The sequence below is a fragment of the Aphelocoma coerulescens genome, chromosome 1 (assembly GCF_041296385.1).
Source record: "Aphelocoma coerulescens isolate FSJ_1873_10779 chromosome 1, UR_Acoe_1.0, whole genome shotgun sequence".
Classification (NCBI taxonomy): domain Eukaryota; kingdom Metazoa; phylum Chordata; class Aves; order Passeriformes; family Corvidae; genus Aphelocoma; species Aphelocoma coerulescens.
In genome coordinates this window covers 62,449,106-62,477,057 of record NC_091013.1, presented here as the reverse complement: position 1 = coordinate 62,477,057, position 27,952 = coordinate 62,449,106, and the positions used below count along the sequence as shown (strand labels likewise).

Below are 27,952 nucleotides of genomic sequence, written 5' to 3'. Positions count from 1 at the left end.
GAAATTAAGTGTTGGATGTTTGGTGTCCTTTTAAGAATAGAAAGCAAAAAAATCATTATAAGATAGAAGGTTTTCTGTTAATCACATGCCATTTCAAAGTTACAAATACCTACTTTAATCAGATAATACTATTGTGAAATAAATTTATGTTAGAAACTTGTCTAGTGCATGTGTACTAGAAACACTATTTATGAACAACTTATACTTGAGAAGGATATATGAGCAACAAAGCTCCTTTGTCTACAGACCTTTTCACTTAAGATGTAAACAATGCTTGTATTTCAAAATGTTTCATGGAATTTTTCAATGGAAAAACTTGACAACAATAGAATATGACATTTGCATCCCTGGTTATAGTTACATTTGTTTCATAGAGCTTCCTTTTGCAGAAAGAATGTTTTTCTCTAAAGAATACAGAAGCATGAACATGTAAAACTTTTGCATAATTTCATGTTTCTCATTACAGAATAATATTTTCTTTTGATTCATGAGGCTGACACTATCATTTTGGGTGTATAATTCTGTTTTAAATTAAATTCAGCAATTTTTGTTACTCAGTATTTCTGATAGTTTTTAAATCTACAAGTTATGCAAAAAAGAATGGTTTATTTTGGAGAAAATTTCTTAAACCAGAAAAGTATATAACCCTAAGGGTTACGTCCTGTTGTGGTTACATGTTTCTCCCTATACAAATGTTAAATGAATGTAATTTATCAGATTAGATCTTGATTTTACACTAATGATATGGTTCACAGAGGATGCATTGTACCTCTTTGAATTGATATAAATTCTGTAAAGGGAAAGAAAATGATGTTTTGAATAGCTGCCAGAACAGCGTTGTTAGAGCACATGTTTTCAGTTCAAAAACATGTGTGGAATTCATGTCAGCATGAAGTCAAGTCTGCAAGACAGTGAATTCAAGGATTAAGCTGCTCTACAGTGAAAACCCTTATAATGCCAGTGAACTTCTGAGAAGGCAATAAATCATAGTTATTGGGACACATAAATTCATTGGATAATTAGATGCATTATCATAGATAAGAAGAAAGTTAATTTTAAGTGGTTAGAGACATTAATTTTCCATCTCAGTCACTGGGTTTCATTTTTAAAAAATAAAGTGGCACTAAATTATAGAAGATTAGTAAGGGGCCGTTTACACATGAATCATTTATTTACCACATGACTCAGAGTTCATAACGGGAAGGAGTATTTTTGCCTTCAGTCACCCACTTAAATCCAGCCCCAGCCTAAAGTGAGTCAGCCCTGACCATCTGGCAGCTGTTGGGTGTTCAGCTGTGCTATGAATCTGTGGGGAAAGTGTCGTCAGCAAACAGGTCTAGAAAACCTAGCACCGTAGAACTTCTGTGGTCAAGGCAGGGACGTTGAGGATTGCATGAGCCTGTCATTTGAACTGGTCATTTTTGCTGATGAGTCTCATCTCTTTAGTCCCTGTTCACGAAAGGAACATCAATCTACCCACCACTAAGGAATGGGGGACTGCAGTTGGGTGAACATGAAATGTGTAAATGGATGTGCAGTGCTGTGGATATGCAGTACTCTGAGAAGTGTTTGAACTGCAGGTCACTCTGTCTACAGGGGGATTTTGAATTATGTTGGGCAGTTATCAGGAAGCAAATTCTAGTGTGGATATGAACAGAATGCAGAGTGGTTCAGATGTGGCAGTAGTCTCAGTTTGGGTGTGGATCTGATGTGCAACTCGGGAGCCCTGTTTTACTCTGCTCTATTCTGAGGTGGCATGTTGCATTTATTGCAGTAATGCTGGTCCTGCAGCTACTCAGCACACCTGCTATGTTATTATTAGGCTGTTAGAGGGTTTAATATAAGGGAGATTTACATCTCTCTTTCTCTCTTTTACAGATAACCATTGAGAGGGAGAGTGGTTTGGATGTCAGTTCCCCCAAACATGGAAAAGTGGATCCAGACAACATGCCACATGTTGGTGGAAATATGTGGGCTGGTGGAACAGGTTTTTCATAGTTTTATTTATTTTAATGCTTCATTGACAGATATCCAAGGGAGATGCTGTGCCAGTCAAAAAATGGTTTTATACAAAGCTATCCTCTGCCTAGGGCTATTTTACCCAATACAGGGTTGCTTTCTTGACAGTAAAAGAAGAGAAAAGAAGTATTTGCAGTGTCAAACTGTATGTAGCAGATCTCTTCTTCAATTATATTTTGTTGTTTCATTTTACTGGCCATAGAGAGAGCAAGAAGCTTGCAGCCACAGAAACTAGGCTGAGTCATTTGCCATTCTCTTTGTTCCTGTAGCTGCAGAAACTTAGGGTAGTGTAAGCAAGAGGTACACAGAACAGGCAAAGTGCCTCCTAATTCTAATAGTCATGATAGTGATCACCAGCTAAAGTGATTTGGAAGCAGTGTAAACCAACAAATTTTAGTGAGAAGACAGAGTCTGGGACCAGGAGCTTTCAGGAGGGGTCCAAGATTTAAATGTTCTATGGTCCCCGTTGTACAGGGCAGAAACCATTATGAATCTGGTCTCAAGGAACTATAAACTCAAGTATTCCATGGGAGTTCTTCTTTACCATGACAGCTGTTTGGTTTTGAAAAGCTTTGTCAAAAAATATTTCAAATGGGGATTGTTAGCAACATGTTTTGAATATCTGTAGATGACAATGGAAGCTTTAAAGAAAATGTGTTCTTGTTTTTTATCGAATGTATATTCTTCATGGTTTTTATCTCAACCATCTTAGGTGGGAGAGACACTGCTGGGTTAGGAGGCAAAGGTGGGCCATATCGACTGGACGCTGGCCACAGGGTTTACCAAGTATCTCAAGCTGAAAAGGACGCTGTTCCTGAGGAAGTTAAGAGAGCTGCTCGAGAGATGGGTGAAAAGGCCTTTAAACAGAGGTAATGGGAAAGTCTTTCTTTTCTTTTCCACTTCCCAGAAGAATTTGGAAAAGATGGCTGAAAAGAATTTTCTTTCTTTGCTGCATTTATCAGCTACATTTCCCTACCCTGTTCATTATCACTTAACAGAGATTACCAGCACATGTTTAGCTGTTCTGGACGAGATGTATAGAATGTTTTATTGAATTAAGCCACAATGTTAAAATGACTGTTTGATTTGGTAGAGTAAAACATAGCTAGATGGAGAAGGAGATTGATGTGAATATTTCTTTTTAAAAAGGAATAAATTATACGAAAATGTCTTTGAATTATGATGAATCCAGACTGTATGTTGTTAGGAATTCATCACTTAACAAGTGTATTTCAAAATGGACCACTGCAAGCAAATTGCTTCTGTTTGAAAGATCTGTAGCCAGATGGTTAGGGCATAGTGCTAATAATGCCAGGGTTGTGTGTTTGATCCCTGTATGGGCCATTCACTTAAGAGTTCGACTTGATGATACTTGTGGGTCCCTTCCACCTCAGAATATTCTGTGATTCTGTAATTTGAACTATTAAGCCTCAGCAGGTAATTAACTTGAACAACAGGTCTTCCCAGCATGAGTGTAATGTGTGATTACTGATCACCTCTTCCCCAGAATGTGCACAGAGATCAGATTTCTTCCACCAGCTGAACTCTCAAGTCAACCTCTGTATTTTGTATGAAAATAAGCATCCCCCCCTCTTCAAAATTGCTTCTGATCTGCTTCGTAATAGAAACAATTGCTATATGTGGTCTTGGATACTGTGCATCTCTCTGTGCATATGTCCATATACACACCTGGCATGCTTTGATGAATTTCTACTGCCTGTGTGGTGATTTACTAAATTAGTGCTACAGGAAATTCCTGGCTACTGTTACATGCTGGGAGAACAGTGCAGCTATGCCCTGTAAAATCTGGGTGTCTGTACATGAGGTAACAGTTCCTGTGCTGCAAAACCCAAGTGGGCTGGCATGTACCAGCTGGAAATGTAGCCTATTATGAAACCACATTTGACTTGGATAATTATTCTGTACCACTTGGATAGTTGTGGGAACTAACAGATAAGAATAGGGAGGTTGAAGTCCTAAGGCTGACAAAAAAAAAAAAAAAGGAAACTGCAGATTTCACTGCTTTGTTTATACAGGATATTTAGAAGGGAGAAATTTCATATAAAAGTTATTGATGCTCTCCTGGCTAGATAGTATTTCTAGTGGTAAACATTTTAAATTGCCCTATTTCACTACTCTAGAGTAGGTGCAGTATTTTTCATGGTATTTTTCTGAACTACCTTCCAATGTGGATTGATGTAGACTGCAACAAAGTAGAACAGCACATGAGGTTTTTTTGTTTGAAACAAAATGGTTCTTTTTTAGATCCGAAGATGCTGAACTCTGTTGGCAGGATTCATGAAATTAAATGTGCAGCACTGAAAGTTACTTTTTCCTACCTCTAATGAATAGTGGTTGGCAAAACTTTAAATTGAAAAAGACATTATCATGATAGAGGCAACAAAAATTTGATGTTTGATTTTAATATTATCCTTAAAGGGCTGGTCTAAACAGCAGTTCTCAGGTATACTTTATGATCCAGGCAATTAACTTGTGAGAGTGTTATAAAAACTTGCCATTAGAAATAAAATTAGCCTAACTTTACTGTCAATTTATGGTTCAGTTAAAAACTCAGTATTTTTTAAACACTGTGAGGGAGATTATGCTGTCATGTAGTGCTTGTTTGAAAGGGGCTGGGCACAGATAGGCCAATTTGTTTTAGCTTAGGAGTGAACCCAGCTACGTGGTAGGGTGGACAGGTACACAACTGCTGCCTCTCTACATGATGTTGCATCATGGCAAATACTGAACAGTGCACACTCCTAACATATCTGCCTGTCCCCTAGCTCGTTCCTCACTGTTGAACCTCTGTAATTACATTCCAATGGTGAATTTCACGGGTTCTGCTAAGCTATGTTGTTTAAAAGAGTGATACAGAACTTGAAATGGACACGTCTTTGCTTATAAAGCAAGCATGTATTTGTTTTCATGATGCAGGTGTGCTCTCTGTTACAGGCCTCTGGACAGGATAGTGTTCACTGACATGAGTCATTTTCTATGGGGGGAGCACACTTTTGTTAATGTTCATTTAAAACTTCTTTGTTTCAGGGTTTCTTCATTTAATGAAGCACAAAGATAAGTATTTGAGACAGTTACTATTTGTAGGTCTTCAAGGACAGATTTTATAGTGTGACTTTACTTAACCTTTGTATTAAAGCATGAATCAGGATATGTTTAAAATACTCCAACAGTGAAGTAATGAATAGACACTCGTGATCCTTTTATGTACAGATAGCAACACCTGAGCCAACAAAACCTTTCAAATTTGATCACATTTTTCAGAACCTCTGATTTACTTCTCAAACTTGAAAGCAGATTGCAAGAGAGTTATAGGATTAGTAACTTTAATAACTTTTAATATGATGCAGTCCCTGTAGACATTGGTGAACATCTGCTGTGTCAAAAATTCACAAGAGCAGCTGCCACTTCTCTGATTTGTCTCTTCTGCATGCTTGTTGCAGTCTGAACTCTCCTGTCATCAAGTAAATAAACTTTTAGTTTACGTAAGTAAATGGAAGATATGCTTGTTTCCTAAACTGTTCTTAGCTCCCTGTCCTTTGCTTTAGATTGAAAGAGATTCAGATGAGTGAATATGATGCATCAACTTACGAAAGGTTCTCTGGAGCAGTCCGACGTCAAGTTCAGTCGCTCCGCATCATCTTGGACAATCTGCAGGTAATCTTAGATCCTCTGATAAAGGAACATAGGGAGGCCATTACATTAAGTCCCAACTACTATCCTGCTAATATCCTGTTAACATCTGGTGGTCATACCTTTGAAGGCTAAAAGCAGGTTCAGTTTATAATCAGGTAGGAAAAACAGTTTCATATTACTATTTTAAAAGGCAGCCTACAAGTGGATCCCAGTGCTCATCTTTACAAATTATAGTATTCCCATTCCACACCTTATAGATAACTTATTCAGGAGCACAGTTTTGTGAGAGAAAATACTACTACACATTTTTAAAAGGTGAAGGTGTGTAGAGCCCAGTCTTTTTCGTTACCTCCAGTCCAAAAGAGCATTTTTTAGCTGAGAAGTGCAAATGCTATAGGTGTTAAAGGAGGCACCCTCTCCAGGGAGGAGCCTCACTGCATATGCAGCTGAAAACATGGATTTTTCTCAGGTTTGTTTTTAACTCTTGCTAATAGAAATAGGTACAGCCCAAATCTCCTAAGTGGAAACTCACTAAAACCACCAGTTTGCCTTTCTTCTGGTAACAGGCATGGTGGTTGTTCTGGGGTTTTTTTAATACTAGTGTTCATATACAGGGTAAATAAAATTTTAAGTGCTTTGTTTCTAGGAGGCATCTGCTAATCTTCAGTGGAAATTAGAGGAAAAGTGATTTGCTCCTTATAAGACATATTTGATCATAAATATTTCTGTTGAAGGCTACTAACCATTACTATATATATCTTCGTTCATTAGTCACTGTGCTGTGTCTTAAGCAATAAAACTGAAATACAGTGAGAAATCACTTTGTATGATAAACAGCCTCCTCCTGGAGAAAGACATCCAATCCCCTGGTATTGCAAGTAAGGAGGATAATACTTCTTTGAGTTATTTATACCTTTAACCCTTTGTAGCTACAACCACATGACTATAACCACATATATACACAGAGAACCATTAGCCAGTTTTATTATGAATATACCAATTCAGAGAACTCCTCGTGTAATGAACATTTAAGATAGGCATGATTAGGTGATTCATGCACTTAATATGTGTCTCAGTTCAGGACACAGGCTTTTGGCTTGTAAGGATGGGTTTCTGTTGAAAAAAATTTGGATGTAAATCTCATTTTTTTCTACATCGTTGATATCTAGGTGGGTTTTTTGCCATGTTTCTAGCACACAAGCTATTGGAGGCACAGTCTGGGTATGAAATCAATAAGTGAATCTTCAGTTTGAAGTCTTTTTTGTGAGTCTGCCTTATCTGTCCCTTGGAGCCAAAATTCTTATGTTCAGGGATTGTGTTAATAATCAAAATATAACATATTTTAATATAAGGAGTCATATCCTCTTGCTTTGTTAAAAAAGGTCATTTTAATATCAAGGCAAAGTCTTATAAGCTTCAGTATTTTATGAGACTTTTCTAACTTCCTGCCAAAACCTGTAACAGCTAACCACAGAGTTAGGAAATGTAATTTATGATGGAAAAACCAAATTACTGAATTTGTAAAAGCTAAATCATAGAACAAGAGCAATAGTGAAAGCAAATTTTTAACATTATAAATTTTTATATAGATTTTGGTAGGGATTTTATTAGAAGATTAACTAGGAAAATGAAGATAAGTGATAGCAGGAGTCAGTTTCAAAATGCCTTTTGTTAATAGGGAAGTTGAGTCTAAGCACATTTCATGTGATATTTTTGAGAGGGAAAAAATTTATTTGAATTCTTAGCATGGTAACTCATCCAGCCCTCATGAAGAATTGTGCATCTGTCTCCCGTTATTTTCTGTATAGTCCTGTGTACACCATGAGTTCTCAACTAGAACAGTTTTCTGTTATCAGTCATTACTCTTATCTCAAATAAGAAACCAATGGCAAAGTTCATTGCAGTAAAATTTGCAGCTCAGATGTCTATGTGTTTTTAACTTTGTGAAAATCCCAAATTACCTTCTCAGTAGAGAACGTGTTCGGCTTTTTAAAAATGTTTGAGTTTGCTTTGTTTCAAACTTACTGTGTTCACATAATCAAAATATGTTGTCCATGTTTATTTAACCTGGATTTTCCTTTCAGTGTATGCCTTTTTTATTGTTAGTTTTGTGGTTTTGTTTAAAATATGTTCCTTTGATTAAATTTTACCTCCCTAGAATCAAGAGGCTGGGATTCAGGTCCAGTTGTCTATGGCTCGCCAAAAGTTAGTAGCAGCAGAAAGAGATTTTTGGAATAGGCAGATCCTTGAAAATGATACATAAACACAGTCTGAGAATGTAATTTCATTGTTCATTTTGCTTATTATAACTCACTGATCTCTATCAGCTCTTTGAACAACATTATCAAAACATTACGAGTTTTTGTTTATCTTCTGTGGAAGTAGCAAAGCCAGAAATCCAGGAAATCCTGTCACTGATGGGCTTTCTTCTCTCCCCTAAAGCTTGTCTGTCTGAACTCCAAATTCACAAGGTTATGGTCAGTCAGTCACTCAGAAAGACTTTCTTAAATGTTAGGTGACTTGCTTTCCAGAAAGTACTTCTGTCTTGATTATTGCAGAGAGAATCAGGGACAACTGTCCCTGTAGCTTCTGAGCATCATTTAGGCCCCTGCATTTAAACTGGGCAAGCCTGAGCCTGAGTTACTGAGCCTGCTGGGCTCTGTCTGATTTAGACCATGTGGGAACCGTCTGGTCATAGCAGCAAGAATGAAGTAGTAGCAGTCCCGTAATAAGCATGGCTCAGAGAGCTGGAAATATGAAAAACCCTGTGCCCTGTCAGTAGTAGCTTTGTGATTTCAGCAGCTAAGGGAACATTTGTGTCATGTTTTCCCAGAAACAAATGCTGACCACAACTGGCAGTGTTTCATACATCCTATACTGAGTTACATATTTAGATGTGATCACTTCACATACTCAGCCTTTTCTCTGACATTTACAGACTTAACAGCTATATTTGTTTGTAAATATACCTGTGACATCTTCCAGTAAAAAGAATTACTGTAGTGGTGCACTGTGATCAGCCACTGCCATACTGATAAGATACAGTACCTAGCACATTTTTCTAATTTCAAAAGCAGCGCAATGAATTTACTTTGTCATCAATATGGTTGCAGTATATTGAAACAGTAATACATTGTATGTCCTTTCTAGTCAAATATCAAAGCAAGATATATATATTAGTTCTGGTTTTCTCTTAAAATGGCAAGTGCTATTAAACTTAAGTTGGTTTTAAACATATGAAAGTTGCATATTAAAAAGGATTTGAAGTTTCTCTGTAATATGTAAAATATGTGCATTGTGTAACACCCATGCTTAAGGGGATTAATTTTTTCAGGTTTTGTAAAAGGAAACAAATTCTTAGTAGTTCTGCATGGAAGAGGCAGATGCTAAGTAGCCTGAGTAATTTTAACATTATTTTGGAAACAGGTGAGATCAGATTTTGTCAGCATTCTTTCCTATTTTAGGAGAGGATGTCAACTCCATGTTTCTCCAATAAAATTGCAGCTCAAATACTGGCTTTTGTTGAATAAACTTCCAAAGTTATTTAACTGGTTTTAGCTACATACATAATTAAAAGCCATTTCTTCTCACACTGCTGTTCCTTGAACATCGAATAGGTGCAAAGCTAAAGCATTGTCAATGAACAAAATAGTGAAACTAGTTGAGAATTTGCTCAGTGAAGCTTTGCAGTCTTCTGTTGTTTGTCCCTCCTGCCTACTGAAAGAAAGCAAATGACGAAAATTTGACAAAGCACCAGTGCTAAGGAAGTAATAAGGATCTACTTCTGTTCCACTACTTAGAGTGGCTGAGTAGGAACAAAGCCATCTCACCTGCATCACCCTGGAAGGTGCATGATTGATTCCAGACAGGCTTTGCTTACTCAGCAGCATGTTTTCTCCAGGAGTACTTTTGTAATGGTTAATTGGAGTGTTGAAATTTGCCTCTGAGCTTTTGACAGCAGGAAAACTCCTACAGTGTGACATTTTGGTGGGACGCGTAGAGGTCACTGGGAATTTGCAGGTGTCTCTTTGTGATATTACACAACTCTAAAGGCAACATATCTTGTGGAAGAAGGGATTTAACTTTCATCCCAGGCATATTTCATGATAGTGGAAACTCCTGGTTGGTGGTACAAACAAACTCTTGGATGCCCCACTGCCAAAGTGGCTTAAAGCTAGGTTGACTGTAGCACCATGGAAATGTATCAGAGAACACAATTGGCTGAATTCACAACCTCAGAAATCTTTTCCCCTTTTTCCTTCTGTGAGTTACTAAAAGGCTGAGGTTTCCATGTATTGGCATTGTTTTTGCCTCCCATGAGGAAGCATCTGTAAAGCTTTTGATTTTGTTAATCAAAACATTTTTCTGTGGCTCTGTAGTCTTTCTGCCCACTTATTTTCCTGGGCAAGTAGACCATTAATCTTGAGTAATTATAGGCAATAGTCTGTAGTCCAGAACTCCTTCTCTACACACCAAAACAAAAAAACCATACATTTTGTCCAAAGCAAAATCAAACATCCTCTGAACCTGAAGAAGTCATTTTCTGCCTTATCCGACTATACAAAACTATAAAGATTCATCCTTTCAAATCCCAGGCCTGCAGTTTACTGGGGATTTGTAATGTAAGACTTCCTGCTCATCAGAGAGGAATTGATTTTCATTCCTGAAAATCAATGTTTAAGGGAGTTTGTGTCCTGCTGGATATTTGATTTTCCTCCAATTGCTGACCGACAATTTGCTGAGAGGGAAAAAGCCTCATATGTATATAAATTCAAAATTGTCTTTCCTTGCTGGGCTTACTACCAGGATGAGCAATTTCAACATGAAGATTTAAACAGAAATTAAATAAACCATAAACCCCATATATACAGACTTCGCTGTCTTTAGAGAGATCCTATGTATTATGAACCATGATGAAGCTATCCTTTGAAAACATGCTTAAATATGTTGCTTATATTATTATAATACTTGAGTCTTCAATCTTAACTGCATGCTCTGTGTACAGGAATTCCATGAATATTTGAGTACATGGATTGTAATGTATTTTCATCAAGTCAGGCTGTAGATAAGCAATGTCCTTTTAACTAAAAGAAAATAAGTGTTTATTGGACTCTCTTGAGTATCACAATTTTAAAAGTAGCTTTTTTAAATATGTGATTAGTTTATACTGTTAATCCTGTTTGAAAAGCAACCATTTATCATTGCCTGAACTGGATACTGTTTAGTTTTACCTTTAAGTCACCCAATTACTTTTTCTTGTTCTGTGTGGATTGAAAACACCTAACAAATGGTCAGTTATGTGTGTCCCTTCAGTTGTATGTATTTCTGAACAGGCTTGCCACACACATTTTCAGCATATTTGTAAGAAGAAGGGTTAACATTTCTGCAGTTCACAGTTAAACTCCCATGTATGAAACTACTGAAAAAAGACCAAGTTACAGAGGGAACATGTTCTTTGTCAGTGTGAATTTTTCTTTCAGAGAAGAAGACCAGGACAGCTGGGTTGGAGTTGAACATGTGTTTGGATTTGACTTATGCCAAAACTGTCACATCATTACAAAGAAATTAATGTGTATGTCATGTGCAGTAGGTCTTAAATTGTCTAACACACACTCCCATCACTGAGTAAGATTTCTTTTCTGTTGTAGGCCAAGGGTAAAGAAAGGCAATGGCTGAGACACCAAGCTGTTGGAGAGCTAGATGATGCCAAAATCATTGATGGATTGACAGGAGAAAAAGCCATATATAAACGACGGGGAGAACTTGAGCCACAAGTAAGAAACAGGGAAAGGTGGAGAAGAGCTTAACCGGTTTGCTGGTTTCATAGTGGCTGTACAGTATCTGTGTTTGGAGTTTGAGTAAGTTACATGGATGAGAAACTCAGAAAAATGTCTCTGGTTTGGGATGTCCCTGACACAGATGCAACCACAGAATGGAAAATTTGCTGTACCTCTTCAAATAGTCTTACATAAATATTTCCTGTTGGCCACCCTCAGAGAGAGGACACTGATCTAGGCAGTGCTAAGTTTTGATCCAATGCAACAGTTATTATGTTTTTATTTTGTATTTTAATGACCAGAAGGCAATTAGCAGAAAACATTTCTTTTGTCTGCTCTTAGAGAAAAAAGGAAACTATCTTCTCAATAATTTAATTTTTATTAACAACTATGCTGATCCCCTAGGAAGTTAAAAAGAAAGTGGTTTACAAATGCAATTTCCATATTGCATGATGTGCAAATAATTTCGACTTCCACAGATACTTGGATTTACAAGAATAAAAATTATGGTGGAATAAAAAAGTGTAAGGAAGAGCCATTAAGATATGATAAAGTTGACTGTCTTATGGCCTGATGCAGCCATTCCTTGGAAGGCATTACAGTTAGACCTATGTGAGTCAGCAGCAGAGAAACCACTTGAATCAGACCAACTAAACCTGGCCAGAACTAGTGGGGCTAGTCCATAATACTTAACAGTAATACTTAATGACAGATTGCAGTTTTTAAGTACACAAAGTTGTTTTTTTTAAAATAGTTGAGTACAGCATCTTTTTGCATGTCAGCTACCCACATGAGATGAATCCCTGGTATTATTTTTTATGCTATTTGGTCCTTAGGTTGCTTTGAATGATTTATGGAATTTAGCACTGCCTGCAGGAAAGATCAATAAGGGAAAAGTGATTGAATCCTCAATTCTCATTTGTTTCAAAATGTGTTTACTCAATGTATTAGTTCTAAAGCTTTGTAAAAATAATTCAATTACCAAAAAAAAGGACACCTTTAAGTGTGTGTATAAAAACCAAAATAAGTGTAGGATTTAATGGGCCTTCTCTTCTTTTGTTTCTGGAAGGGCAGGGATGCCACAGTCTATTAAAAGAATAATTAAAAGAATTAAGTACACAAATCCTTTTCAGGTAAAAGGAACATTTTAGCTATTTGTTTATATTGTGACTGGTTTTTTGTCAGATCATCTTTAATAGCCTCATACTTGAATCCAGACACATCTCATTGCATGCTAAATAAAACACCTCCCTTGAATGTACTGTACCAAAAATTGTTAGAACAGATGGGATTTGTTTTCAGGAAAGAAAATAATGGTTTCAGCATTAGAATGAAGATAGAACTAATACTTAATCAGAACAAGATTTCAAACATTTTTGGAATGTTATTAACCTCAGCAGACAAGTTTTCACAGTCATATACAGTCCCTCTTAGCACTGCATGCCAACGAAAAGCATTTCCATTATGAACTTTGTCAGAAAGATCAAATTTCAGCGTTTCTTTATTGAAATAAAATGTTAAGAATCAAAACTGATACAGGAAAAGTATTTTCCTGACAGGCATGTGTGGAATTTTTTGAGGTATTTTGTTTCCAGTCACTGAAGGTGAGGGAAAAGAATGAACTGAGTTATCTGTTAAAAAACTGGTCTGAAATAGAAAAATATTTGGGTTTTTTTTCTTGGAAAAAAAAACCCAACAAAACAACATTTTCTGGATAAAATTTTCTTGATTTGCAAAGTGCATTGGGTTCTCTGTCTGGAATGGTTTATCTTTACTGATGCTTAGCTTTCCCCTTTCTACTGGGTTTTGTTCTGTTGTGTTTCCCTGTCAGCCGGGGAGCCCCCAGCAGAAGCCCAAGCGCCTGCGCCTGGTGGTGGATGTTTCCGGCAGCATGTACCGCTTCAACGGGGTGGATGGGCGGCTGGAACGCTCCATGGAGGCCGTCTGCATGGTCATGGAGGCTTTTGAGAATTATGAGCACAAGTTCAAGGTAATTGCAGCTGGGCTAGGAGCTCTGTGGCTATTACACAGGCTGTGTGGAGCAGTGGAAAAAGTGTTACAGCAGTCAGTCTAGCCAAAGATTATTATTCATTCCCACAAGGAAATAAAGACATTAATCTATTTCTAGCAACCTGAAAAATAATACTAGTGAAAGGATAAGAAACATTACACATTTCAGCAGGGGAGTGAGTATTCAATCTAAAACTTTTATTTAGTGAGATTTGCTGCGTTTTTTTCAGGTTTTATCTGTTTCTTTGAGCAGAAACACTTAAGCCTACAGAACACAAGTAAATATGAGCTTCAGGATATGCAGAGATACCATGTCTTTCCATCTGCCCAGAGTGCACACAGCAGTACTTGGTCATGGGAAGAGACCAGACTTCTTTGTCCCTTCTCTCTTCTAGTTAACTGAAAGCAAGAAAATAATTTCTTGTACTGAAACATACGAGTTTCCCAATGTTATGTAATGGTAGCCTGCAAATGAAATGTAGATATATGTAACACTCTTTTTGTCTCAGTAAGCCTAAACAAGGTCTAGGCTGTGTTTCTTTAGTCATAAAGAAGACGGGAATGGCAGTCTCCAGTTCATTCTGGACATACCATGTGTTTAGTGGAAGAATAGAAATGTCCGCTACCTTTGCTGAAGAGCATATCACAGATAAGAATTCAATTATATCTGAACAAAATGTAAAATCCCCTAAACAAAGCTAATAGAAACTTAGTCCAGATCAATTCAGTCCGGTCTGCTTCACCTTGTTCCTCCAACAACATAATTCTACAGGTTTCTGTTCTTCCATGGAATCTTATGTACAAAATCAGGCATATGCTTTTAAAATGTCTTCTAAAGTACAATCATTAACACTTCTATTTTTCAAGAGAAAAGTTGACAAAAGGAGACAGGCATTATGTTTTTATGCTATTTTCCTAAGAAAACAAGGCACATGCTACCATCTTCTTTGGCAGTAATGCTTTCTTGCCCTTAAACTTTCTTAAATGGAGCACGTTGCAAAATTTCAAACAAATTTGAAACTATGGTTTTGTTCCCAAAGTCACTACATTCCTTAAAATGCAATGAAAATAGGCTGGGTAGAGAGTGATGCTGTGTAATCCTGTTGGAGGAAAATGCTGCAACCATAAACTTATACCTTAGCTGAGAGAAGCCATGTGGGAACTCAAATGTAGTTTAAAAAATAATGGGAAATCAGGGCTTTATTGATTCAGCTGCTCACATATCTTCTGGTCACTGATAATATAAAAGCTAAGGACAAATAGTTACAGTGACAGTGTAATTATGCAGCACAATTTGTGTAGCTTGGTAAATCAGGCATATCTGAGCAACAAAGATATTAGTATGGCAAAATGCAGGATCGTCCACAGAGAAAAGCAGCGGGCACAAGGATAAATATCATATACTGTGGTGTAGTCAACATGGTTTTGTAAAGGGAAGTAAGGTATCTATGTGTGTGACAAGCAAGGTTGGTTGGTAGAGTCTCCTTAGCCAAAGGCAATTGGCAAAGTCACTGCCAGAGGCTTGTGAAGAAATGGTAGAATTTTGGGGATAAGAGGGAAATCCTTTAGATAAAAAAAATACTGCTAAAAATATAGAAAATTGACTAAGTGGTCATTTTTAGAGGGTCAGTGGTGGAGCTGTGGTGGGATCTATGCCAGAGTCCATGTTGTTCTGTATATTCATAAGTGATCTGTTAAAGGGGATGAATAGTGAAGTGAGAAAAGTTGCTAATTATATAAAGTTATTTGGGAAAATAAAAAGATAAATCCAGCTGCAAGAAGTTGGAGAAGGCCCTGGCCATAAATGGTGACTGGGAAATAAAATGGTAGGTAATGTTTAGTACTTTTAAATGTAAAGTTCTGTATGTGGAAGAAAAGAATTTTGAGTTTAAATACACAGTGAGAAAGTCTCAGCTTTCTATTAGCCCTCACTCCCAGCTATAGACTGGTGTCCAACAAAGATGTCTTGTAATTATGTTGTGTGGTTCTTTGAACTCTCAGTTCTCACCAGCTGTCAAGAAAGCTAATTGAATGTTCTAAACTATTAGCAAAGGAAGAGAGAAGAAAGGAGAATGCATGAGAATGTTGCTGTAAACATCCATAGTGCATTCATAGTAGGAGTAATGTGTGCAATTTTGCTTCCCCATCTCCCAAAAGCTCTTGTAGAGCTGAAAAAAAAAGAGAGGGTGACAAAGATTGCAAAAGATATGGAAGTGTCCCCATACAAGAAATGGCTAAGTAATCAAGAACTGCTCAGTATGGAGGAGATAAAAATCAAGGAGCTGATAAAATCTTGAGTAACACAGAAAGGGAGACCAGGGGACAGTTGTTCATTCTGTTCTACTGCAGCTGTTCTGCTCTTGGGTTGAACAATAAATTGTGTTACATTCACACAGCTGAGGACAGTGGCTTAGAAAGTGGTACACTGGAGAAAGATGTAACACAGTGGCAGATAACCACCTGTACTTACTTCCAGTGCAGCTCTGAAGCTGAGAACCCAGAACCCTCAAGTGCATAGTAAAGGAATGACATGTAGAACTAGACATGCAGCCAGCGCACTGGGGAGAATTAGTTAAGATCATTACAAGCTCTCTTCAGTTCTGTGATTTTAAAATCTATGGGTCAGGCTTCAGAGAGTAGGGGAGACAGTGATTTTTTTTTAAATATCACTGACTCCATTCTGTACAACTCTTGACATTTTGCAAGATGCTGCTGATTTTTCTCAGGACAAAGCTGAAGGTTTGGTATGTCTACAAAAATAGCATCCATTTCTCATGTCTAAGAGAGGAACCATTTGAAAAAGAAGAACACACAACTGTGTAGTGTGCAATGAAAAATCTGCAGTTTATCACTTCTTTCTTTCTTTCCTTTCCTTATCCTCTTCTTGCCTGGTTTTATAAAAATATACTTTTTTGGCCTTTATATATGCCTGCTCTTATCTGTTTCTGTTGTAGCTCCATCTGCATGGCTCACAACAACATATACTGCAAATTTGAGGGGTATCTTGTACAATGTGTTGAACCAAGGGGATCATCTCACTTGTTGAGTGAAGGGTATTTACATAGTAAAGTTCCCTTCAGCTAGCTGACTCCAGTGCAGACTTTGGAAAACAATTCCTGGCTTTTGCTCAGGATGACCTTTCTGTTGGTGCTTCTCTGCTAAATATGATTGTGAATTAATCAGATGGACATTTTCTTGGCTGTTTTATCCTACCCAGCTGAGCTCTCCCCATGAGTGGTACCCCTTGGTGTCAGGGATGATGCTGATTGTCTGATGATCTTAACAGCACTGAGTGAAGGTAGAAAACACTTTCTTCTTGCCTTCTTGTACAGAAGAGCTATGTATTGGGTATGTGACTGCACCAAGCAGGTAGTGAAAAATAATAATATAAAAAGTCAGACAAGTGCAGCAGGTATTTTTGAGCTTTTTATGCTCGTGTGGGACATCCTCCCTACTTCCATTTCCCGTAAGTGCAGGCAGTGAATCACTCCTTGTCAAGGGGAAAACAGGAGGCCCATCTTCTGAACATCCCATTTTAGATGCCAGTTGTTTGAAAATGCACAGAAGGGCAGTTTGTTCTCTTTTTTATCTGAGGTAGTACTATGTCTGTCACAAACTGTATGGTTTTATATCATCCCTGATTACTGTGATTTGCACACATGATGGCAGATTGAGGAAGTATGTCCAGTAAATTATCCAACAGCAATTTTATGAAGCCTTAAAAATACTGTGACTCAATAAATAGCATATTATGTAAGTGGTAGGAAAAGCCTGAATTGTTATTTATAGCTATATTAAAGGGACATTACAGATTTTATATGACTCTTTTAGCATTTTGTGTTTGTAAAATTTACTGTGGAGGCAGCACTGCTAATTCAGGAAAAGAAGAAATGGTCCACATGTTTGGCAGAATTGTTTCTTTTAAATAATAAACAAAAGGTTTGAAATAAATTCAGAAAAATAGACTGTTCAGTGTTGTCCAAAGAAGAGACGAATTTACGAAGATCTAGCCCTCCAGCAGAGTCTAATTCACACTGCCTTTTCCATTCAGCACACATCTTCTTTCAGCTTTTTAAATGCCTTCAGAAATTAAACCTTTTGGCATGGCAGCTGTGGAAGACAAAGTATTCCATTTTACCCATTTTAGGCAGCAGCAATCATCCATTCAGTGCAAAAAGTGACAGTGGAACAGAGATTGTTTTAACCTTTCCCTATGGAAAGAAACCAACAAAATGATGCTATTTTGAGATACGGGTTTACATGTTGTGTACCCTGAATAGAGCAGTCCTTGTCTCAGTGTACCTGAGGCTGTTGGAAAACAAGTTCCTGTGTACCACAATAATATATTATTTCAATTAAGCTGCATTATGACAAATGTATTTTGCTGCTGGATTTGTCCTGAGAGCCTTTGCTTGCTATTTTGTAAAACGAAACCAAGATGGTATGACAGCTTTTCTCTCACTTGTTACTCCATCCACATAAATCCTCCTTAGGGAATTTATTGGAAAAAAGCATCAGATTGGATCCTTTCTTTTCAAAGGCCCTTCTTCTGTGCTCGTCTTTATCTACTGCAAAGGAAGGAAGCTGGTTTTGACAAAGTCTGTATGGGCCTGCATGTGTTGGGGTTCCCAGTTGACCAGGACTGCGGAGCTGTCTGCACCTTTTGCTTACAATAAGTCCACCAATATGAAATCCCTAAGGGTTCATTTACTAGAACACAAATCAGGAGGAGATATTATTATTTTACTGCAAGAAAGAGAGATTTTAATTCTTTGCCATTTCAAAGTGACCTTCTTGGCTCCAGTTTTGCTCCTCTCCCAAACTATGTTTTCCTAAGTTGTGACAGATTCCATACATTCCCCTGGGCAAACATCTCCCTTCTGTCACCTTTTGCTGTGAACCTTCTCCCATCCCCACTGCCAGGGAGGGTCTCCCAGCCTGCAGTCTTATGTTGACTTAAGTCAATCCAAGTCAGTGCAGCTACATTCCCTTGCTGTGAACTCATGCAGCCTCAAAGTTTGGGAGCTGAGCTTCCCAAAAGCAAATTCACACTCATTAGATTTTGGCTGCTCCTGGTCCTTGACAACTTCCAGTGGGATCAGAGGACTGTGAGGACCAGTGCACAAGGGCTGTTGACCGCAGCTCTTCTCTTCCCCAGCACAGCAGGATCTCACTCTCTTTTCAGGAGGCCCTACTTGGCCCAGAATGCAGCAGTCAGGAAGAATCAAACAGCCACTTCTTCCCTGCTGCCTCACCAAACATTTTTAAATCACAAATAGCATAGTAAGCTGTCAGCAAAGAAACAAGGAAACTGATCACATCTGTTAGAGATAACCGCAGGTATCGGGTGCATGCATGGGCACACACAAAGCATAATAAGCAGCTCTCTGAGCAGGGAGCAGAGAGGACATGATGTTCCCAGGTGGATGCCTTTCCATGCCTGCAATAGTTTGCTCAGATCATTTCAGCCTCGCCTTGCCTGTACCCAGGTTGTCTGTTCCCACCTTGTGCAAGAATGTGGAGGGGACCCTACTGCAGGGTCAACATCTAGTGTTTCATCTAGGAGATGCAGCAGTTCCCCTTATACAGGCTGTCACACTGAGTTTAAGCTCAGACTGTTTGAGATGAAAGCTTGGTCTGTTACTGGTGTATGTCAAGAACCACAATGATATTCCCAAACAGCAAAGTTTGGCCTATTCCCAGGAACTCAGTATGGCAGAGCTGACACGAGGGCACCCAGTGTGAGACATACAGGAAGCCAGGAAGGAGCCTTCTATGAAGGGATCAGCCTTTTTACACAGGAGAATGGCAGCATTTTACTTTGCATAGTTAAGCTGTTGATTTAAAAGTGATACCAAATACAAAACTGCTCAGCAGAGGATGTACAAGATTTCATAATTAAGAGCCTACCCTGAAGATGTGTGGGCATTTCTGACATTGCATAAGAACCACGAGTGCTGTGTATTTTCTGCTCCATTAAACCTCTGCTTTATTTAGTTCCTCTGATTTGAATAGTCTCTAATTTTTAAAACAATACTGATCCACACATTCCCTGTGTGTGGTTCAGGTTTTATTAAACAGAATTTATTCCTGTTTTATTTAGGAATTAACCTCAGCATTATTCTCAAAATTTGTGTGTTTTCATTTGCCATGTCTTCATATCCATCAAGAGAGAGTGTGAAGCATTATTGGCCATAAGAAATAGGTTTTGAAGAGAAAGCGTGTGGCAGACTGAAAGCTTTACATGAGGCTGGGTAGCAAATACTAGGTATGTAAGGTCTGAGGAGAGCAGAAATGGGAAAAGCCAACAGAGCAGAAAGAAATGGTATTGTGTGGGGACTAGATTATATAAAGATTTTGTAGGGGAAGGAAGTCTGGTGTACGTGGGGCTGTCATAAAATGGTCTGACCTTGGGTGAAATATCTACAGTATGTGGCACGTTTGCTCTTTTACAGAGGAAGGTGTCTCCTTTAAAAGTATTGTTCCAGCTGCTCTAGCTTTCTTTTGATATGTTTTAAAGCAAATTAGTGATGTGGAAACAAAAAGAGCTTTGTCTGTAAAGAATGCCATTTCTCCACTCTCTAGGACCTGACTTATACCAAATAAAGTGTCTTTCAATAGGAAAGAAAAGACAGAAAAACTTTGAAAAATAGACATGCCTTTTTACCAAATGATTATGTGGGAATTAGAGATGGTGAACCCAGCAGGAACCTGTAACAGTACTTGAAAAAAAGAAAACAGAAAGGTAAAATACTGCATCAGGACTCCCTGTCAACTAAAGGCAGGTCTGTGCCAGATAGGCAGGGGGAAATACAGGCATGTTGATGCTGAGGAATTGCCAGCTCAGGTCTCTCTGGGCTCAGATTCTGTATACTGTGCTCTCTTGCTTGGTGTAGACAGCTCTTAAATCCATTTCTGTCCTGCTCATGAATTCTCCCTGGGGTGAGTACCACATCCACAACACAAAGGGCAGGTCAGGACCTTGCCATAACTCAGCTTGTCTTGGTTTTCATGTTACAACAATGAAGCTCTCACATAAAGCAGAGGCCTTCGCGATATTGCATTATTTGTTCAACAGGATATTTGAACTGTTGTGGTTCTACATGTCAGTTTTGCAGCATCTTTCACAAGAGAATGATGTGCACACCATCTCCTTTGAAAACATACAGAGGCTCTTGGAATTCACTTCTGCACATACTTTCAGCAATACCTTTGATCTGTTATGCGCAAAAATAAGGAGTGCTGATTTTCAGAAAAGGGGACTTGTAATACTTTTTTTTTTTTCAGAGAAGAATGAGGTCACCAAAAAGATTCATCAAACATAGGAGCTACTCTCAGACAATGTGTTTCTTGTTTGTCAGACTCAAGAGGATGAAAATTGCTGCTTTAAAAGAAATACGTGGACAATGTGAGAGGGCAAGGTCTTGATCTTACACATCACTGCTCTGCAGTTGGTGGTGATGCCATGAAGATTTTTGCCTTTTCTTTTATACCCCTGTTATACCTTTTTACAACTTCTGTATTCCTAGTGCTTTTTGCCTACATTCTTGGACTTGTTTGTTAAGCTAAGAGACAAAACATTTTAGAAGCTTCGTAGCCAGAGATCAGTGTGCCCCAGACCCCAAGGTCCTCTCCAGAACACATTCTGTAAACCAAGATAGAACCATCCAGGGGAAGGTTCCTTGGGGAGGGGGGCTCACTTGAGCCTCTCATTGGGGAATCTTTGATAGATATGCTAATTAGTAAAACCTATAATGTTATACCCAATGTTGGGGAGGGGGAACAGAGACAGAGAGACACAGAGATAGAGGAGTGCATCTTGATGCATATGACCTGGACATGTGCACCTAAGGATCCTTAAAATAAACACCAAGGTAAAATCCCTTTTCCCCTTCTAACTGTGTATGACTCTTGATTTTAAGACCAGGAAAAGGCATCAGTGGGATGATGTGGAAAACAGACCATGGAAATAAGGAGCTGTTCCTTAATTTCATTATTTATTAGTTCTTTCCTATGTTTGCATGTCAGTAAGTAATTGCAAGTAGTTCCCTTAAGCAACTCATAAACAGAAACAGGGAAGAGTACCTGGGGTTTTTTGTTGAGAATTGCCAATTGCCTTTGATCTGTCTTATGTCATTGTGAGCCAAGGGTCATCCGTGACTAACAGGTGACTGATGATGTTTCTGTCTTGTAGTACGACATTGTTGGACATTCAGGAGATGGCTTCAACATCGCCTTGGTTGGGAGTGACAAAGTTCCCAAGAACAATAAGCAAAGATTAGAGATTCTTAAGGTAAATCCTACTAATAAGTGATGCTGGGTAATTAAGGAGTTTATGACTGCAAGGATAAAATTGTAGGTGGGTCACAGAATGGAAAACATGAGAATAGTAAAATAAAAGAAAGACAAGAAGGCAAAATCTGTGTATTTGCATAAAATTGAAACAGGACATTTCAGAGACATGGCAGAAAACAAATTGTGCCAAAATAATAGAAGCTGGGTATGCCTTATTCTGGACTGCTGTGCCATAAATGTGTCATCTTGGCTACCTGTCAAAAGATAGGGTAAGTTCCAAAGATTATACAGTGATATAGATAGCTCTGCCCAATTCATGTGGTATTATTAGTGCATAAGTGACTAATTCAAAACTGTAGAGGGATCCCAGGTCAGTGATTTAGCCTGGTACCTTCAAGAAGTTATGCATCACAGTAGCATTGGGAAAATGTGTCAGTGCTAAATGGGAAATGTGTTAAATCACAATGGTGAAGTGTGTATTCACCAAATTTTTTCTGTAGTAGGATGAAGAAAAATTGAGTATACTGTAGGATTTACCTGGTTGGCAGCTGGATGAGCTAGAAGCAAGTATTTGAGCTTCCTTCAAAACCTATTTTTAAAAGGTTGGGAGCTACTTCGATTAGAACAACTTGATTTAGTAACATCTAAAATTCCTTGCCTTCTAATACCAGCTTAACAGTGAATATGGTGTATTTATTTTGTAACAGCTCAAACAAAATGTTTCATTATTTTTAAATGTGACTGCCACTGTCAGGAATCGGATATTTGATAATAACTAAGACACTACTAGGATTTGGAAGTCCAGTGCAAATTAGGAACAGGCAGGAGCTGTTCATAGCATTAGGAAACGAAGCCTTATTTTGTTCCTTAAATACACAGGAATGTAGCTACTCAAACTGCAGCTGACCAAAGTATTTCACCTTCCCTAAGGCCCAGTCTAATTAGGTCCCTGTGTGGATTTTGATTGTTTGCCCAACTGTGTTTTTAAGAAGTGCTGCCTGTCTTAAAATATGACATATTATGTAAAGATGCATCTTCTGTTGTATCTGGAGCACTGTCTGCATTTCTGATGCATCCCCTAATACAGCCATACTGAATATTTACTCCCTCCTGTGCTAGCTGAAATGAATGCTTGTTCCTAAAGTCATCTTACGTGTTTCCATGTGGTTATGCTGTGCACACAGACCATGCATGCCCATGCTCAGTTTTGCATGAGTGGAGACCATACCTTGGAAGGGACGGAACATGCCATTCGGGAAATCACCAAGGAGGAGGCTGATGAGTATTTTGTTATCGTCTTAAGTGACGCAAATCTCGAGCGATACGGAATTCAGCCATCAAGGTTTGCACAAGTCTTGACCACCAATACTCAAGTCAATGCTTTCGCCATATTTATAGGATCCTTGGGAGACCAGGCAGATAGGTAAGTGTGTTTGGTTTATGCCTAGTACTGTTTGCTTTCATTCAGCATGAATCTAAACTCTGCTTTTATTGCAGTGAGTTGCCCGTGCTGTTGTTCTGCACTGAGGTTTTGGTCATAGTATCATAAAATCATGGAATGGTTTGACTTGGAAGGGACCTTGAAATATCACCTATTCCAACTCTCCTTCCATAAGCAGGGATGTCTTTCACTAGACCACATTGTTCAAAGCCCCATCCAACTCAATTTTGAACACTTCCAGAGATACAGCATCCACAACTTCTCTGGATGACCTGTGCCAGTGCATCATCACTCTCATTATAAAAATTTCTTCCATATCTCCAGTCTAAATCTACCCTCTTCCAGTTTGTAACTGCTACACTTTATCCTCATTACAGGCCCCAGTAAAAACTCTCACTATGTCCTTATGAGCCCCCTGTATTTATTGAAAGGCCTCAATAAGGTCTCTCTGGATTTTCTTCTCCAAGCTGAACAACCCCAGCTCTCTCAGCCTGTCTTCATAGCAGAGGTGCTCCATCCTGCTGACCGTTTTTGTGTCCCTCGTCTGGACCCACTCCAACAGGTCCATGGGGTTCCTGTGCTGAGGAACCCAGAGCTGTACACAGTGCTCCAGTTGGGGTCTCACCAGAGTGGAGGGGCAGAATCACCTCGCTCGCCCTGCTGGCTGCACTGCTTTTGATGAAAGAGAGCCAAGGTACAATTGGCTGTCTGGGCTGCAAGTGCACATTGACAGGTCATGTCCAGGTGTTCACCCATCTTTTTTTTACTATTATTATTAGTAATGTACTGGTGAGAAGCCGTACATCCTGAGTTGTGTCAGGGAGGAGACTGGCTTGTGGATCCTGCAGACATACCTTATAGCCAGAAAGTCCAGAGCATCCTGTGCATCCAAAGGGAGCAGCTGAAGCCATCCTCCTGCTGCAGGATGTGCATTATATCCTTTCATAGTATCACTATGTAATCACAACAAAGATGTGGTGCCTTTGTTATTGCCCGGTATATAGTTCCAATGTGTGTAGGCCTAAGAAAAGAGATTGAAACAAAAGAAGCTGGAGTTTAATGGTCTTCAAAACAGCCAAAAAGTTGACTCAGATACTCCCCTTGTGTTAGAGACATAAATTCTTTGGAGTGTCTGAGACAATATGCCTGGGTTTAGTTCTGCTACACAATTGCTCTTTAAAATGTTTGGGCACAAGGGGGAAAAAAAGAAATTCTGTCCCAGGTGTTCTTCCAGGTTCCACATCCACTGAGGACCAGTACCTGCAGCAAAAAGCTGGTATAGCCACAAATATCAACAGTGTCTTTTCTGTTTCTGTTTGTCTTTAACTAGAGGAGAATGAGAGAAATCAGAAAGGGAGTTGGCCCTCAGTAGATAATTCTAAGAAGTAAAGGGTTGAAAGATACAACTGCACAGCCCCCAGGAGTTGTGGCTGCAGGTCTGTACACCAGAGCTGTGTTATTCATCAGAAGAGAATCCATTCTGAAAGATTATAATTACAGAAAGTCCCTTTACTTTTGATAGGAATTTAAAAAAAGAAGAAAAAATCTTTGACCAAAAGATTTTGAAAAAATCTTTCCTGCTGTGTAAGAGGAGATCTTATAATGGCCTAGTTTACTGGGTATGGAAAATGCACACAATGCTGTAACTGAAATGCATTTCTGTGTATGTGGAAGTGCAGAATTAGACAAAGCCTTCCTGTAACTGCTGTGGGGGAAGGAGAAGGGAATTCTCTGTTGCAGCTTTTTTAAAACTAATTTTAAAAGTGAGGGTTTATTTAACATTGGAAGAACAGTATAGAGCATAATCTCATCTAAAAAGCAGAGAAAAAATAAATCCCCAGCCTGCTAACTGGACATGAGGGACATGGGGTTTGTAACACGTGTCTAGTTTGACTTTTAAGGGTGGGTTAAGCTGTGAATAAAAATGTGTCAGGTTAATATTAGTAGAAAAATACATTTCCATGTAATCTGCAGCAATGTCAAAGAAGCAGTACAAAGAGCACAGTTAAAATCATTGGCCTTGTTGAACTGAAAGAGCTGTGGGTTCATGGTAGTCAATTTAGGATAAGTATCTTCATTTCCAGTGTAAATCTGTAGCTGCTCTCAGCAAACCAGTTGTGGTGACACCTCATGGGGTCACTGGTACCTTGATCAGAATGGGGTTCTGGCATGTCAGAAAGAGGACACCCTCTTGTTTGTGTTGCTGACAGGAGCTCTCTGCCCTAGCTGCTCTCAGTGTTTTCTCCCTCTGTTGCTTTCCCAAGCCTTTAATTGCATAGTGACAGCAGTGTGAACAGCATGGATTGGGAAGATATTCAAGAGGAATCCTGTCTTGTGTTAGGGAAGATAATTTGGGATGGTAATTGTGTCTTGTCCCTCATTCTGCTCCTTAGGCTGCAGAGGACACTGCCAGCAGGTCGGTCTTTTATTGCCATGGACACCAAAGAGATCCCTCAGATTTTGCAGCAGATCTTCACATCTACCATGTTGTCAAGTGCCTAAGCATCACTGATGTCATGGGGTGTGAACTCAAAGAGGAAACCCACTCCTGCTGGAGGTACAAACCCTAAAACTGAGGATAAACATAATTATTAATAAAATACATACTCTCCTCTGATCAGCCGAGCAACCGTAATCTACATGATGGCCAGGCTGTAAATTTTCCCCCAAAATCTCTCAAGCAACTTAGCATATTCAAAGAACTGCATCAGGGCAGAGGATGGCGACAGAACGAGTGTTTTTCCAGAGGAGCAAACAAAGGACAGTTTGCGATCGTTCCTCTGCCTGCTGTGTTGCCAGCACTACGGAATCATCTCAATCCTGTTTCATTAAACATGGTTCACTGGGATTTGGTAATCCTGTGCAAGGCAGACCCAGGCAATCTGTGTCAGTGTTTCATGTGCATGTGTTTGAATGGGTGGTTAACTCCATCTCTGATTTAAACAGGACTGCTCTTGCCAGGCAGGAAATCCTTCCTTCCTCTCCTGTTGCTTTCTTGTCTTGACAGGCATCGGGGCTTCACCCCGACGCTGGGAACAAAGGAGCAGTTTGGAAACGCTGACCGTCACATGTAAACAGTCATTATCTGATCAAGCACTGTGCTCCCAGTTGTCAGATCTAGAGAAAGTGGCTGTTAAGAAGTAAAACAACACAAAAATAGGTTGGTTCAGTTCTGCCTATGAAAAGTAAGGGGAAAGGGTCAAAATCCTCCTAAGAACCCAAGAGGCAGCGTTTCCAAGGAGGGAATTCCTGCCATGTCTCTGTTGCACGGCCGATGATGGTGCACCCACTGTCCTGTTACATGGAATCCCTGGGGTGGCCTCAGCACATGGAGGTGGCTCTTCAGTCAGGAGACAAAAAGGTTACCAGTGCTTTGCTAGAGCTCGTTCATGGTCTGTTTTTCTTGGGTCATTTGAAGGTGAAACTGGAGGAGAGATTTAGGCATGACAAAGTAAGTTATTTTTTATAAAGGAAGAGGAAAAAGTATTTTAGCAAGATATCTGTGTTAGAGTATATTTAATATCCAAGTTAGTTATAAAGACTTACTTTATGATTCAATCAGGTGATGTTTGGCTTGTCCTATGAGGCGATAATTCCTCTTTATCTACTAAAGAAGAGATATTTTGTAGTTCTTTGGGAACAGTGGAATACTCAATGAATTGAATGTGTGATTTAATTAAGCTGGTGTGGGGGATGTGCATCATCACTGATACTCTGATGTTAATTAGAAAGTAATTGAATAGAAGAACATTCAGGAAGAGTGCTTATAAAAATCTGAATGAGGACTTGCAATTCTTTTAATATTTCTCTTAGTCCTGCAGTTGATCAAGCTGCACCTTGAGCAGTATCTTTGGAAGGGAGGAGGCAGATTCATTTGGTCTCGTTAAGTACAACCATTGTTGTTTTAAAGGGTCTGGCTTATGGTGGTCATTCTTTACTTCATCAGTCCTGCAGCAAAAATCTTTACCAGTGCATCAAAAATGTCCCATTTAGGATGAGTTTCAAAGTCTGGTCAGCTTTCAAACTCTTTATGACAAGAGGGGACAGAAGACATTTTTCAAAGTCTTGTTGGCATTGTTATGATAACTATATATATGTGAAAACAAAGATATTGAAGATGCAGTTCCTGTTTGGAGAGAAAGGAATTGGGAGGAGAAGGCTGAGAAGGTTATCCCTGGTTGGGACAAATGCACGTGTATGCACGTACACACAGATGCTGCTGCTAAGGGGAAGTGTGCTTCAAAATAAAAAATACCTTGGTCCTGTAAACATGAGATACTAAATGCAATAAAGAATTGATATATTAACAAGGCTCTTACTAAATGTGTGTTTGCATGGAAATTCCTTCAGCACATCTGCCTTTGTTGCCAGCAGTCCTGAAAAAAAGAAGCTTTTTCTTTCAGTTAATTAGCAAATGCACTGTACACTTTCTACATGACCTGAGTGGATAAACTTTTTCACCTCAGATTTTCATGCAGTAAAATACTGTTATCTTTATCATTAAAAAAAAGTGGTATTTAAGTGAAAAACTATGATAAATCCAGTTTTTAATCTTTTGTTTGATTATGCCTCTAAACTATACTTCATGTATAAGTATCATTTACAGTTACCTTTTATTACAGTTACATCATTTATAGTTACGTTTCTGTAGTGTTTGGTTTTATTCTTTGTTTCAGGAGATGTCTGTTGTGTTTCAGTTCATGTTCCTTGGGCCCATAGGATACAGCCATGTCCAGGACCAGGCCTGGCCATGAGG

At 38.8% G+C, this 27,952-nt stretch overlaps 1 protein-coding gene across 1 annotated transcript in view; it reads left to right on the top strand.

Moving 5' to 3' along the window:
* VWA8 (von Willebrand factor A domain containing 8) overlaps positions 1-27,506 on the top strand; it is a 183,136-nt gene extending 155,630 nt beyond the window's left edge. The window contains exons 38-45 of the mRNA XM_069009782.1: positions 1,879-1,987; positions 2,732-2,888; positions 5,586-5,694; positions 11,322-11,447; positions 13,282-13,440; positions 21,655-21,753; positions 22,940-23,178; positions 25,590-27,506. Of these exons, the coding sequence (XP_068865883.1) occupies positions 1,879-1,987; positions 2,732-2,888; positions 5,586-5,694; positions 11,322-11,447; positions 13,282-13,440; positions 21,655-21,753; positions 22,940-23,178; positions 25,590-25,698 (1,107 nt within the window). The 3' untranslated portion in view covers positions 25,699-27,506. The remainder of the gene's footprint in view (positions 1-1,878; positions 1,988-2,731; positions 2,889-5,585; positions 5,695-11,321; positions 11,448-13,281; positions 13,441-21,654; positions 21,754-22,939; positions 23,179-25,589) is intronic.
* The last annotated feature ends 446 nt before the right edge of the window (positions 27,507-27,952 follow it).